A 12430-nucleotide genomic window follows, 5' to 3' on the forward strand; every position below is an offset into this window, starting at 1 on the left:
TCACCATGGTCTTTCTTTTGTATCTACACAGAATCGACACACAGTGCAACTGGTGGCCTAGCTATCCTCTGTGCTGGTCAAGGCTCTGGGCCTGGCAGCCACAGGCCATCTAGTTCAAGTTATCATTCAGGTATACCATTTGAGTATCAGGACATTAAATACTTGTTGTCAGCTATATATGAGAACAAGTATATATATATATATACATTTTAATGCTGATCTTTCTCCCCTCTCAAGCTCCTTGATTTAGTTAATTTAAGCAACATTAAATCGGTTAAAGCGGAAATGACTTGATGCAACAGGATGCAAATTCTCCCCAGGCATTCAGCATCACCAGAGAGTTCAAAGGGATGCCCCATGAGTCGGCTTGACTGGTCTCATCATAATGGGGACTTGGAAGTGTGACTGCCTTTTCCATTTTAAGCGACAGGAAGGCACTGAGGATGGCACCAGAGTTTTCCTTAAAGGAACAGACACCTGATAAGGAAGACAGAGTTGTGTAGTGTTTCTAAACATACATTTCCCACTAGAATCTCTCTCTGAAGAAAGATGCGTCTGGGGACCTCAGGCATTTGGGGGTGTGAGGAGGATGGATTAATGAATATGGTGAAGTCACCCCAAAGCAGTGTCCAACCTGTAGAACTGGAATTCACACTTTGCACCATGGCCTGACAACTTTGGAGGCAAAGTTCCTGTTTGGTGGTCTCCTTCCTCCCCGTGGTGGAAATAGCAGCATGCATGTTGGATTATGGGAAAGATCAACAATACGATGAAGTTCAAACTCATGTTGTGGGAAAGTCAAGGACGAGCTAGCATGGACCCAGTATATTTTTTTTAAGTCTACTGTTGAACAACCTGCCACTTTCTTGTGGTTAGGAACATCTCGGGGAAATCCACATGACAGTTTCAGGGAGTCAGTGGGACAACAGGACAGAAGACACCAGAGCAGAAGTTAGGTGTGCTCTGTCCAGGAGAACAAGCTGTAGTGCTGGGAGAAAAAGAAAGAACTTCCCAGGCCAGTCACCACATGGCTGTGTGCGTGGGGGCTACGGAGAGCTGACCTGTCCCTCCTTCCCGTGGACACGCGTGCTGACTCGGAAGGGGTCGAGGAAAAGGATTCCCCAGGATGGCAGAGCAGAGGAAGCTGTGGCTTTCAGAGGGCAGGGAGGGTCACCGTCAACCCCAGATGCAGGAAGATTCCTGCTCAGCTTCTGATCGCCTCTTATGCCCACCCCCTAATCCCTTAGGCCCCAGCTACCTCCTACACTCTAACACCCCTTCCTTAATAATCTCACAGGACTGTCCTGAAACTCTGTCCACGGCTGGCTCACTCTCGCCCATCAGGCCTTCCTGCCCTTGTGGCCGTCCAGAGTGAGCTTTCCTGAACTGGCCTCCAGCTGCTCCCTGGCCCAGTCCTCACTGCCACTTCACCCGTTTTTATTTCTTCCCCGGCGTTTGCCACGGACATCGACTTGTGTTTCAGGTCTGTCTCCCCTACTCGGATACCACCGCAGGAGAGCGGGGCCTGGCGCGTGACACACCCACGGCAGCTCCTGCTCCCGTTTGGTCTTGTTCACTGCTACATTCCTGGGGCCCAGGCCAGAGCCCAGCATGAGAAGCTTAAGTAACTTCTTGAATGGGCAACGATCAAATGAGAATATGAGTGCAAGAGCTCTCTAAACTGTCAAGTACGATGGAGACACGAGCTAAAGCATACTAAAGCATACCACATTTTAGATTCCTTGTGTGTATTTTTATAGCTTGTCTGTTTTTTGGCATCTTCTTTATTATTGTTGCTGTTACATTGAATTGTTACTATTACTATTAGCCTATTATTATTATTAGCCTATCAAAGAAATAAAATAGTCTGCTTGCCCAATCTGGGTCAGTAAGGAAAGCATCCTCCTAAATAATATGGCTACTGGGGTCAGCCTTGTGGTGGAGTGCAGGTTCGAGTCCTGGCTGCTCCACTTCTGATCCTGCTCCCTGCTAAGCGCCCAGGAAAGGCAGAGGAAGATGGCCCGGGTGCTTGGGTCCCTGCATCCATTGGCCTGGCATAGCCCCAGCCAATGTGGCCATTTGGGGAGTGAACCAGCGGAGGAAAGACCTCCCTCTCTATCTTTCCCTCTTTCTCTCTGTAATTCTTTCAAAATAAATAAACTTTTAAAATTGATAATGTGGCTACTGACAGTTTCTCACCTCTTAAGCAAGCTTAGCCAGGACTGTAGGACAATTCCTGGGCACCCAGATGGCCATTGTTCTACCCCAAGTCGGACAATTGGATCCAAATGCCTTCACAGGCCTCCATGACCTCAATGTTGACTCTACTCTGGGCCCAGGTTTCTTTTTAAGTCCAGTCGGGAGACTTTAGTTGGTCCACCCAGATTCCTTCAATACACTAGACTAGGCCAGGGTCATCACAGCCATTCAGAATTTGACCTCTGGGTCTGGTGCTGTGGCATAGCAGGTTAGTCTGCAGTGATGACATCCCATACGGGTGCCAGTTCGAGTCCCGGCTGCTCCACTTCCCATTTAGCTCCCTGCTAATGTGCCTGGGAAAGGCAGTGGAAGATGGCCCACGTGCCTGGGCCCCTGCACCCATGCAGGAGACCTGGATGAAGCTCCTGGCTTCATCCTGGCCCAGCCCTTGGTTGTTGCAGCCATTTTTGGAGTGAACCAATGGCCAGAAGGTCTCTCTCTCTCTGGAACTCTTTCAAATAAATAAAAATAAATCTTAAAAAAAAAAAGAACTTGACCTTTACTCAGACATTTTTGGTGGCCTGTAAGGGAGATGTTACGGAGTGTCTCCAGATCACACTCTCGTTTGTAGGGCCAGAGCTGAGAGAGTGCTTTGGGGACTCAGGATGGCCCCAAAACCTCTTGCCGGTGCCTTGGCTTCCGAGGCAGAAGATAGATAGCCTGCTCTGACTGCGCTGCAGGGCCGTTCCCTGGCACACTGTTGACCACCTCATTCCGCTAGAGTTCCCAAAGGCCCCTCCTCTGCTGAAGGGAGGGAGGCAGTGGAAGACATTTTTTAAAAAGTTTTAAAATAAAATAGAAAGATAAATATGCTTAAAGCTATTCTATTCCACATGGGTGGCAATAACCACCAGCTGTCACCAGGAAACAGCAGATGTAATTGATAAAACAATTCAAAACTCTGGTGGCTCCATCATCAATAAAGTTAACACCCAAAAAAGTAAATGAAAGGGTTCAAAGTAGAACTGGATAAGCTCCCCAGGTCTGCCAATAATGAAATCACTCAACTACACACAAGCGTGATTTTTTTTATGCAGATTAAAGAGGAGGATCAGCTGGGCGACTGACTTTGCAGGGTGAGCGTGGAGCACCATATGTTGCTTATGAAATTGTCATTAGCTGAAGGAGCACTGGTGAATGGAGGCAGAGGGGGAACGGGCAAGGAAAAGACAGCCCATCAGGGTTCAGAAGGAAATCTGGTGTGTAACACTGTATCCACAATACGGACAGGATGCAATTTCTAGCCTGGTGCAGCAGGGAATGGATGATAATATTATTCATTACCACAGTTTAGCATTAAATGTGCAACACCTACTCTAATTTATTGATGGACTGTTTAAGACGGGTGTTAACCTGTTTGTCTTGTATTATAATTGAATTCAGTCTCTAGGCTACAGAAATTTGAGAAGTTCATCCTTTCTCAATCAATATGCTCCCCTTCAGTGACCCATTTCAAGACAGCTTCATAAAAAATAATGTATTTTGTTTTAATAAATTTAAACACTATGACAGCTGCTCAATTTTTATTGGTTGTTTTTTTTTTTCCCTTCAGATGTCTCTTTGCTGCCGAGTGAAGCCAAGCTCACAATCAATAGTAATTGATTAATCAGCATCCCCTTTGAACAAAGGTGCTAATCAGTTTTTGATTAGTTCATCAAACCAGATGCAAAGGGAGCCCAGCCCCAGCCTGATAGTTCATCAGCGCTGTACATGACTTACGGCTCCTGAGCCGTGTGCCTGCCGTGTTCCTGGTGGGGGTGGGGGAGGGGACAATGGGATTATTAACTTAACTGCATTATTATGAACACAAACAGTTGTTGGTTTATTGCTCCTGACTTGGGTGATTGATAGAACTGCAGCAGGGACCCATCTGACATGGTGCAGTGCTGAGACCAGGAGTATTCCTAATAGATGATGCTGGTAGAAAGCCTGGATGGCTGATTTAGTCACGTTTTCCTAAAGAGGAGAAAAATGACTTGCATTTCCAAGCGATCTTTGTCTGCCAAGAGGGATCAGGGCCAACCACTGAGAACACTTTCTTAGGATCCTTAAGAAGATCCAATTGCCAGAGCCACCCTGTCATAGAGTCTTTTATTTAGGGGTCAGTGTAGAACTGAGACTGTCTACAACCAGGAGCACAGGCTCAAACTGCTGACTTTGAGCGTTACCGTTTAAGTAGGGAGAAGGACTTCTCTCTTCTTTTTTCAAAATAAAACTAGGCTAGTGTCTTTGCAACTTCCCTAAACATGCCACAAATAAGAAGCAAAAATGAAACACTCCCTTGAAGGGATGGCAGTCTTTGCAATCCTCTGTTTATTTATCTAAGTTCACTGAGATTTAGAATTAGTTCATTCATTCATCCCTCCAATCATTACTAATAGAGTGTTTACTACATGACAGGTATACAGTAGTGAACAAAACCAACAGGGCTTCTTGGAGCTTCAACTCTGTGGAATAACCCAACAGCCCCGCTCTGTGAGACAGAAGGAAAGCTAACCCTGAGGTGTGATGGAAGCACACAGTAGGCAATCAATTGGCTGCAGGTGGAAACACTGGGCAGCATGATCTTATTTTCTCACCGGGGTAAGACTTATAATTGAGAACTGTAGTGTCAAGGGGCCACTCCTTATGGTCGCTGTAGTGGACTCTTCAGAATCTGTTCTTTCCACTGGCTGGACCAAGTGCTCATGGTCCTGTGCCTCAGTTTCTGCACTGCAAGGACAAGGGGCCTTGCTTACTTACTCATGTACGGAGGGATGGACAGACATGGTTCAGAAAATGCAGCTGGCTGCCAGTGACGTGCCACAGCATCGTGGGTGCTCCTATAATTGCTTAGCTCTGACCACTTTAAATCTCCTTCCTCCCTCGTTTTTAGGATATGCTTTTTATTCTGGATTAGTAACACCTAAATCCTGGAATCAAGCATGAAACCTACTTTTGCAAGAGCTCAGTGTGCTGTGAAAAGGTCTGAGGTGGATAATTAGTTTACATCATGGTGTGTGACAAAACAATTGCCCCCTCCCCTGCAATCCTTGCCCTTCCCAGCTCCTATTTCCAAGACAACCGTGACATGGCTTTCTTATTCTAGTCCACACAAGTAGACAGCCAATGAGTTCTTCTTTTTCTTTCTTTCTTTCTTTCTTTTTTTTTTGAAGATCTTGTCATATAATCCAACATCCTTAAACTGCTTTGTAATGCAACAAAATTTGTCTTGGATCATTATATATCTGGGACATAAATATTATTTTAAGCCATTGAACACAGTGAATGGCTTTACTGTAATCCCAAAGCTAATGTGACCTCTACTGCATTAACAGCACTGGTCCCGATCTGAAATATATGTATCACTACTCCCTGGACGAGAGGTGGGGAGGAAGAAAGTGTGATAAAAACTGGGATTTTTGTTTTTGTAGTCTCAAAATCCATACTTGCTAATTGATTGTTCAGCAAGACAAATGGCCATTTTGTAGAAGTGGACAGAGCACCCACAGGTTGGACACTGCAGTGCCTTACCTAATGACTAGCCCTTACCTGCGAGGTCCTCACTGTCCAGTTCTTCTGCGGAATTGGGCAACTGAGTAAGGCCTTACAAGTAAAAACAAATCGTTTTTCTTTTCATTCCTCGAGGGACATAAACAAAACACTTAAGAACTGAGGATGAATTTCTTAAAAATAAAAAAAAAAACATGAGCCAAATCTCTTGCTATCTCTCTCTTTTTTGGATAGCATGAATGTCTTAATCCATAGATACATCTCTTCAATCATATAATTTTGTGATTGATACACAATCGAGGCAGAAAGGTTCCTCAGTCTCCACTGTTCAAAGCACATGAAACATGAAGGTGAATGCTTGCAACCACTCATTCATAACAGCATGCAAAAAGGAAAAACTAAAGCCTGGTTGTTAGCTGTGGATGCTCTGATATCTCTCTTAAATGCCAGTGTATTGAGATGCTACATACTGATGTATGTAAGTTTTAGTTCACATTTTGAAGTACACCAAAATCCTTTGCCAATACTGACAAACACAGTTCATTATCAATTTATGATGATCTTGGATCATGTATTTCAAAATGGTACAGCATCTGCTAACTGCAGATTGCAGGTTATGCCTTCATCAGAAAATCTGATTCGCAAAATGATTTTATTTTAAATAGCGAATTTCATAAATCAATGGTATTCCTGAAAAATAAAACCCTCAAAGCTGAAAAAGCAGTTAGGTCAGGAGGTAATCAAGTGGGGGCTTGAAATGCCTGGCTCTCAGTCAACTCCGAGGTCGGTGAGCTGGTTCCCAGCTAGCTCCGATCTGAATTAAAAGAGGTGAGGAGGGAAGCTGTCAAACAATGGGAGGCTCAGCTAGGAGACCCTTCCATTTCCTCACGCTTTCTTTGCAGGCTGATCCTTCAGCCAAGTCCATGAAGCAACACCAAGTGTTGGCCAATCAAGGAGAACCGTCCTTTTCTCCGGGCTGTTGGGCTCCAAATCCATCTGATGGCCCCTGGTGCTCTAATGCACACAACGGCTTGTTGGGACTTCTCCAGTGGCATCTGTCACTTTTGAAGATGTCCAAGGGCCTACTGAATAGCAAGGTCTTTGAAGACAGAGGCAAGTCTTGCTTAGTGAGTATATTCTCAGTGAATATTTACTGAACTGAGGATTTGGAGACAATGCTCAGTGAACTATAAACCAGAGCTTAAGTACCATCAAAACAACCGCTCTGGAAAAAAAATAATGTCAAACTGATCATACTACTGAAAACAAAAAACAAAACAAAACAAAACATCACGTACAAATGGTCACTCAAGCTTGGGTTTTGTCAGCTGGTTTAGGAAGAAGCTGCATGAGGACTGATAGGTTGATTCTGTGAAAGGAGGCTGTCCCATCGTTAGCCCTCAAGGAAGAATTCCCATCATGACCCTTGGGTGTCAATTCTCAAGGGAGGTGCTGATTGAAATGGGGAGGATTCTTGGGTCCACAGATGTCCCCAAACAATGGACTTGGATAACTAAAGGGAAAGCAGTGAGTAATGCGATAAATTATAGAGGCAACTGAGTAGGGATGCTATCCATTTGTTCCGAAACCTGATTGGCTGAAAGTGTTCCCATTTCTAATTGGCTTTATCCATTGTATAAAGACTGATGAATACAATTATTTGAATAACTGTTATAAATGGGCAACATAAAGTACTTCTCTGTAGTTAATTATGAATTTGCAGTTCTCAGAAGGCTAATCCCTCACTTCTACGTGGCCCAATGACTATCAAAGCGTTCTACATACGTGCTTGGTGCCCACTGAACCATACTAAACAAGGATGCTTCAAGCAGGCAGCTTTAGTGCCAAAGGCATGTTTCCCAGGGGGCGGGCATTAGGAAGCTAATTTTAAAAGATAAAGACAAATATGTTTATGAAGTATCCTTGATATGCAAAGTTTCCAATAAAAAGCAACAGTTGATATACACCTCATTAAAGCTGAAACTGTCATTGTTGATGGCATAAACTTTAAAATATACTAAATCATCTGGAATCTACTGCTTGGATGATGCGCCAACGTGGGAAGCCATTTAGGCTAGTGGCGTTACATTTGTTTTTGCAGTACTATTGTATTTTATGAATCTAGAGTTCTCTGCCATAGTTGAGTAACTTCTGAATCAATCTAATTAGAAAGGGTTTACTGAAGCTATATCCAAGTGAGGACAAGCAAAATGTGTTCCTTAAAATTGCCTGGGCTTAGGTATTTTTCTTTCATGTTAAAAATTATACACCTCTCATTTTCTTGAAGACAAAGACAAAGATGCATTTCATGAAGCAGAGAATACGCCTCAGAAGAAAAGTTCACAGTGTTAACAGTAAGTGGGAAATTACTTCGTAGTTCTTCTCTTTAAATTCTCATACCATCCACTACAACCTTTTCTAGTCATGTCTAATTAAAATGTATTCAACGGATGTCTTTAAACTTTGTTCATCCAATGAAAGTTTACTTTCTGCCCAATGAGCTTCCTTGGTGCAATTAATAAGGCACAGTAATTTCACACAGGCCTGAGAGTCGCATCTTCTGCACACGTGTGTGTATGGAGCTCTTTCGTGGCGCTGCACTGGGCTGAACACACCCTACACCTTCTCAGTGCTTATGGAGCTGTAATTCCTCCCTTTCAACGGTCATCGCTAGCTTCTAACAAGTGGTATCATGTGACAATTTTAAACCAGGGTAAGGAAAACCTTAAAAAAATTAGAAACAGTAAGAAATTCCAGAGATATTTAAGTGAATACAAGGTCAAGTAAAATGTAAATGCTCATGGGTTCATCTCAACAGGGCATCATTTTTTTTTTTTCAGACAATTTCAGAAAAAAATATTGATCAAATAAAACCTCTGTGAAACAAAAACTTAACCCACTAGCCCTAGTACCATTCCCATTATGAAAAACAAAGTAGGCGATGGTCTCTCTCTTACCTAAGCGGCATACATCTGATCACTTGGCCATATTATGGAAACTGTTACTTCCATCACCAGCCATAACAGTGCAGACGCCCCCGGGAGTTTTAATCTAAAAGCTCAGTCATCCTGTTCTTCCTGCTTTGTCAGCTTTTGTGGAGAGTTTCTCCCTTCTTCCCATTAGCAGAAATTTGGTTCACGCCGTTTAACAGTAGCACATTGTTTCCATACTGCATATCAAGGCTGAAACACAATCTTCAGGTCCTGCAGCCATTCGTAAACCGCTTTAGCTTTGTTCTTGTGTAGAACACAACAATGTCTGCAGAGTCCCTTGACTGAATGACAGCCTTTGAATGCCACTGTTATGTACTCAGACACAGAGATGTACATAGAGGTACATACACAGAGGGTGGACATAGCGGTTGTCATAATGCGCACTGCTGGCTAGGGTTTTCTTTGCAAACGGGCTAGAGAATTTCCCCACAAATTGAATAGAGGATAAGGGAAGAAAATTTCATTGTGCTTTTAGAATTCCATCATGGTTTGCACTACTTATGAAATAGGGAGACAGAGAGATTGATGGGATAGTTACCAAAGGGCAACAGTGTAGGATGTGAGCATGTATCTAGCACTGGCCAAACATTTTGAAACCAAAACCGAAAATGAAATATTCTTCTTCCGAGGGGTTCCCAGTTTGAGTGTTGCCACATTTACATGCTGAATTGAGAAGTATTTAAAAACTCATTTGGGATATGAAAATTCATGAGATCATCAGCCTCTACTGTATCAAGAGATAAGGAAAAGCAAGAGGGCAAGTAGACTTAATAAAATAGGAGAGGAGAGGGAAAGAGGAAAGGAGGGAGGAAGGGAGAGGGGGACCAGGAAGAGAAGGGGTGTGTGTGTGGGAGAGAGAGACAGAGAGAAAACCTCAAACCCAAGGAAGCCAGCTGACTGCAGTGCAGCAAAAGCACAAGCACTATTCCAGACCATGGGCATGCTGTCACCCGACCCCTCACGTGGGGGAGGAGGGTGGAGGAGAGGGAGAAGGGACACACAGGGCAGAAGAAGAACAAGGCACAAGACACTTACAGAGAAGCGCTCACAAACAAAAACCATCACACACACCCACACATCAATAATCATAGTTACGACTACACCATTCGTGCGTCAAGTCACTCATGCATTTCTGCCATCAATTTCAAACCATGTGGTATTAGGATTTGGCAGAATGTTTTTTTTGCATTGCTCAACATGCACACATAACACAGGATTCTTCCTGTCCAGGCCTTAAGGATGAGCTCCAAAAACACAAATGCTCAAGATCCTTAATCAAAGGACATCCCTTGTGTCAGCCTTATCTTAAAAAAAAAAAAAAAAAAAAAAAATCCCATCCTTATGTTCACTTTTATCTTTACTACCCAATTAGATCCTTAAAAACACATTGTGGCTAATTGTTGTTTGGTTTTCTTTTTGGAGAAAATCCATTTGATTTTGAATCATGCCCATGCACTTCTAATCTTCCAATTCATGCTTATTCCAATCAGATATTGGTAAGAACAATGGTCAACATACATCAACAACTGGTATAAACTTCATACATACTCTAGCAACACAAGCTTGAATAAAATATTTTAATGAGTCTTCAAAGGGAAAGCTTTTGTACAAAATTATTCTTCTTTTCCTTTTGATGAAAAGAGAAATATGGGAAGAAATCTAGTATAAAAAGTCTTAAGACCAGCAAGAAGGTCACAGCTGGCTGACCTCTCCGTCTTGTCATTTAAGTTGCTAAGTTATTAAACCACTTCATGTTTTTTTCTAGGTTCAGATCACCACAGTGAACACCTCAAGACTGTTCTTAAATGAATCTCGGTCAACTGGTTGCTGTACTGAGGAAGTTGGGGGTTTCAGCCACAATTCACTAGAATAAAATTGGTTCTGTATCTTCATCTCTTTGGAAATCTGGGTCCTTGCTTTGCAATTTTCACCTTTCTATCCTAACAACTGACCTGGAAGATTTTTCCCTCTGTCAAATAAAAATTTTGGATACTACCTTGGTTTTCATTAAAGCTTTTTGTTGCGGGCCAGAAAATGTGCTGTTCAAAATAGCAGTTGGAGTTCTTTGTTTTGGACAAGTTGAAGAATGTACTTAGAAATGCATTATACAAGGATCAGCCTGGACTATCCATCACTTCCTTATTCTTCATCATTAAGGAGTCCAATTTAAAGTATGATATATATCTGTATCTCTCTATGTTACTAGAAGGCTATTCGTACTCCCTATTGCTTCCTCCAGATTTCTTGGTTCTAGGTTTGTTTCTCACGCCCTGCTAGTCAGTAGCATCCTACAGAGGTAACACTGTACCCACACTAGTGAGACAATGTTGCTTCTCAGAGTGCACAGACAGCTCTACTTCCTACCTCAGGAATGCCGGAGGCTTCAACTCCAAGGTCTCTTCTCTCCAAAGGACCCCCCAAACAGGACTGGCCCCTATGTTAAGTCCTCATGTTTCAATTTGGGGGACAAATTTACTTTAAATATTCCGCCCAATTCTCAGACCTACCTCCAGTAGAGTTACATAAACCCATGGATTTTATGGAAGGGACCTAGAAAATAGAATTCTGCAGCTTTAGAAGATAAGCGATCAATATTTCTTCAAAGATCTCATAGAACTCAGGAATCTTACGGTTACATTTGACCCTATAGTTAATTATGGGAAGCTCAGAACTCAAAGTATCTTAAAAAGAATGGAACAAAAAAATTCTCTTGAACTACATTAAAATAGCCTTAAAGCTCTGAGAATAATCGATAAAAGTCAGGAGGTGCTCAATTAATGATGAAACCTACAAATAACTAAGCTTAATGGAGTGCAATGCCCGGGATGTAGGCAGCACTATGGGGCATTACCTTAGAAACTTAGTTTTATATCTAATTGATTTCTCATGATTGTCAGTTTACCTGGCTCCTTTATCTTATTTTATGAATTTTGCTGCTTGTGCCGATGACAGAATGGGTAGAGCGAAGTGGGAGTGGGACGGAGACAGATACTGTACTGTGCCTATGTTTGTGTTGCTTTCTCAGAACTCTTTATTGCAAAGTCTCCACATGGGCATGATGGGCCAAGCATCAAAGGCTGCTCTTTGGGGTGGGTAAGGCTGCTGCCTGCAGTGCTGGCATCCCATATGGGCACTAGTTTGAGTCCTGGCTGCTCCACTTCTGATCCAGCTCTCTACTATGGCCTGGGAAGGCAGTGGAAGATGGCCCGAGTCCGTGGGCCCCTAGGCAGCTCTTCAAGGACAGCTCCTAAAGGGCAGGTTTTGCTTAGAGATTTCCAATGGATAAGCGATCAAATGTAGGTCTCTTTAAGGAAGTCAGTCTGTGCTAGGAGATGTTTCTCTACAAGTTGAATTAGCACTACAGGCTTGGCTGATCACCTCTTGTCATTTAAATGATAGATTTCCACCCTGCACAACACATGCAAAGTGATTGAAGTAGGCCCTTTACCAAATGATTCCCTTGGATTCAATTATTAAAATTCAGCCCATTTTTAAACTAACATATCTTTCTCTAAGCACAATCTTGCCAAGGTTGGATTTGAGCTAAGTAATAAAGCAACATACAGATGAAGCATGATTCTCATTTTCTGATTGGGAAGACACAGAAAAGTTAATAGACTTATCCCAATCCCTTAAGTCACTGGTGAGATGGAGGAAAGGAGGAGGGCGTATTTCCTGGTGTCCTA

At 42.9% G+C, this 12430-nt stretch overlaps 1 protein-coding gene across 3 annotated transcripts in view; it reads right to left on the reverse strand.

Annotated features, from left to right (window-relative positions):
• The window catches only part of CADM1 (cell adhesion molecule 1), a 346994-nt gene that overhangs the window by 11697 nt on the left and 322867 nt on the right, over positions 1-12430 (reverse strand). Inside the window, exon 10 of one of the 3 annotated variants that reach the window (XM_062197059.1) lies at positions 5765-5844. The exons of the other annotated variants lie outside the window; for them this stretch is intronic. Coding sequence (XP_062053043.1) covers positions 5780-5844 — 65 coding nt within the window. The 3' untranslated portion in view covers positions 5765-5779. Of the gene's footprint in view, positions 1-5764; positions 5845-12430 lie in introns of those variants that run through there. 3 annotated transcript variants of the gene reach the window in all.

Source organism: Lepus europaeus, chromosome 7 (assembly GCF_033115175.1).
Source record: "Lepus europaeus isolate LE1 chromosome 7, mLepTim1.pri, whole genome shotgun sequence".
NCBI classification, from domain to species: domain Eukaryota; kingdom Metazoa; phylum Chordata; class Mammalia; order Lagomorpha; family Leporidae; genus Lepus; species Lepus europaeus.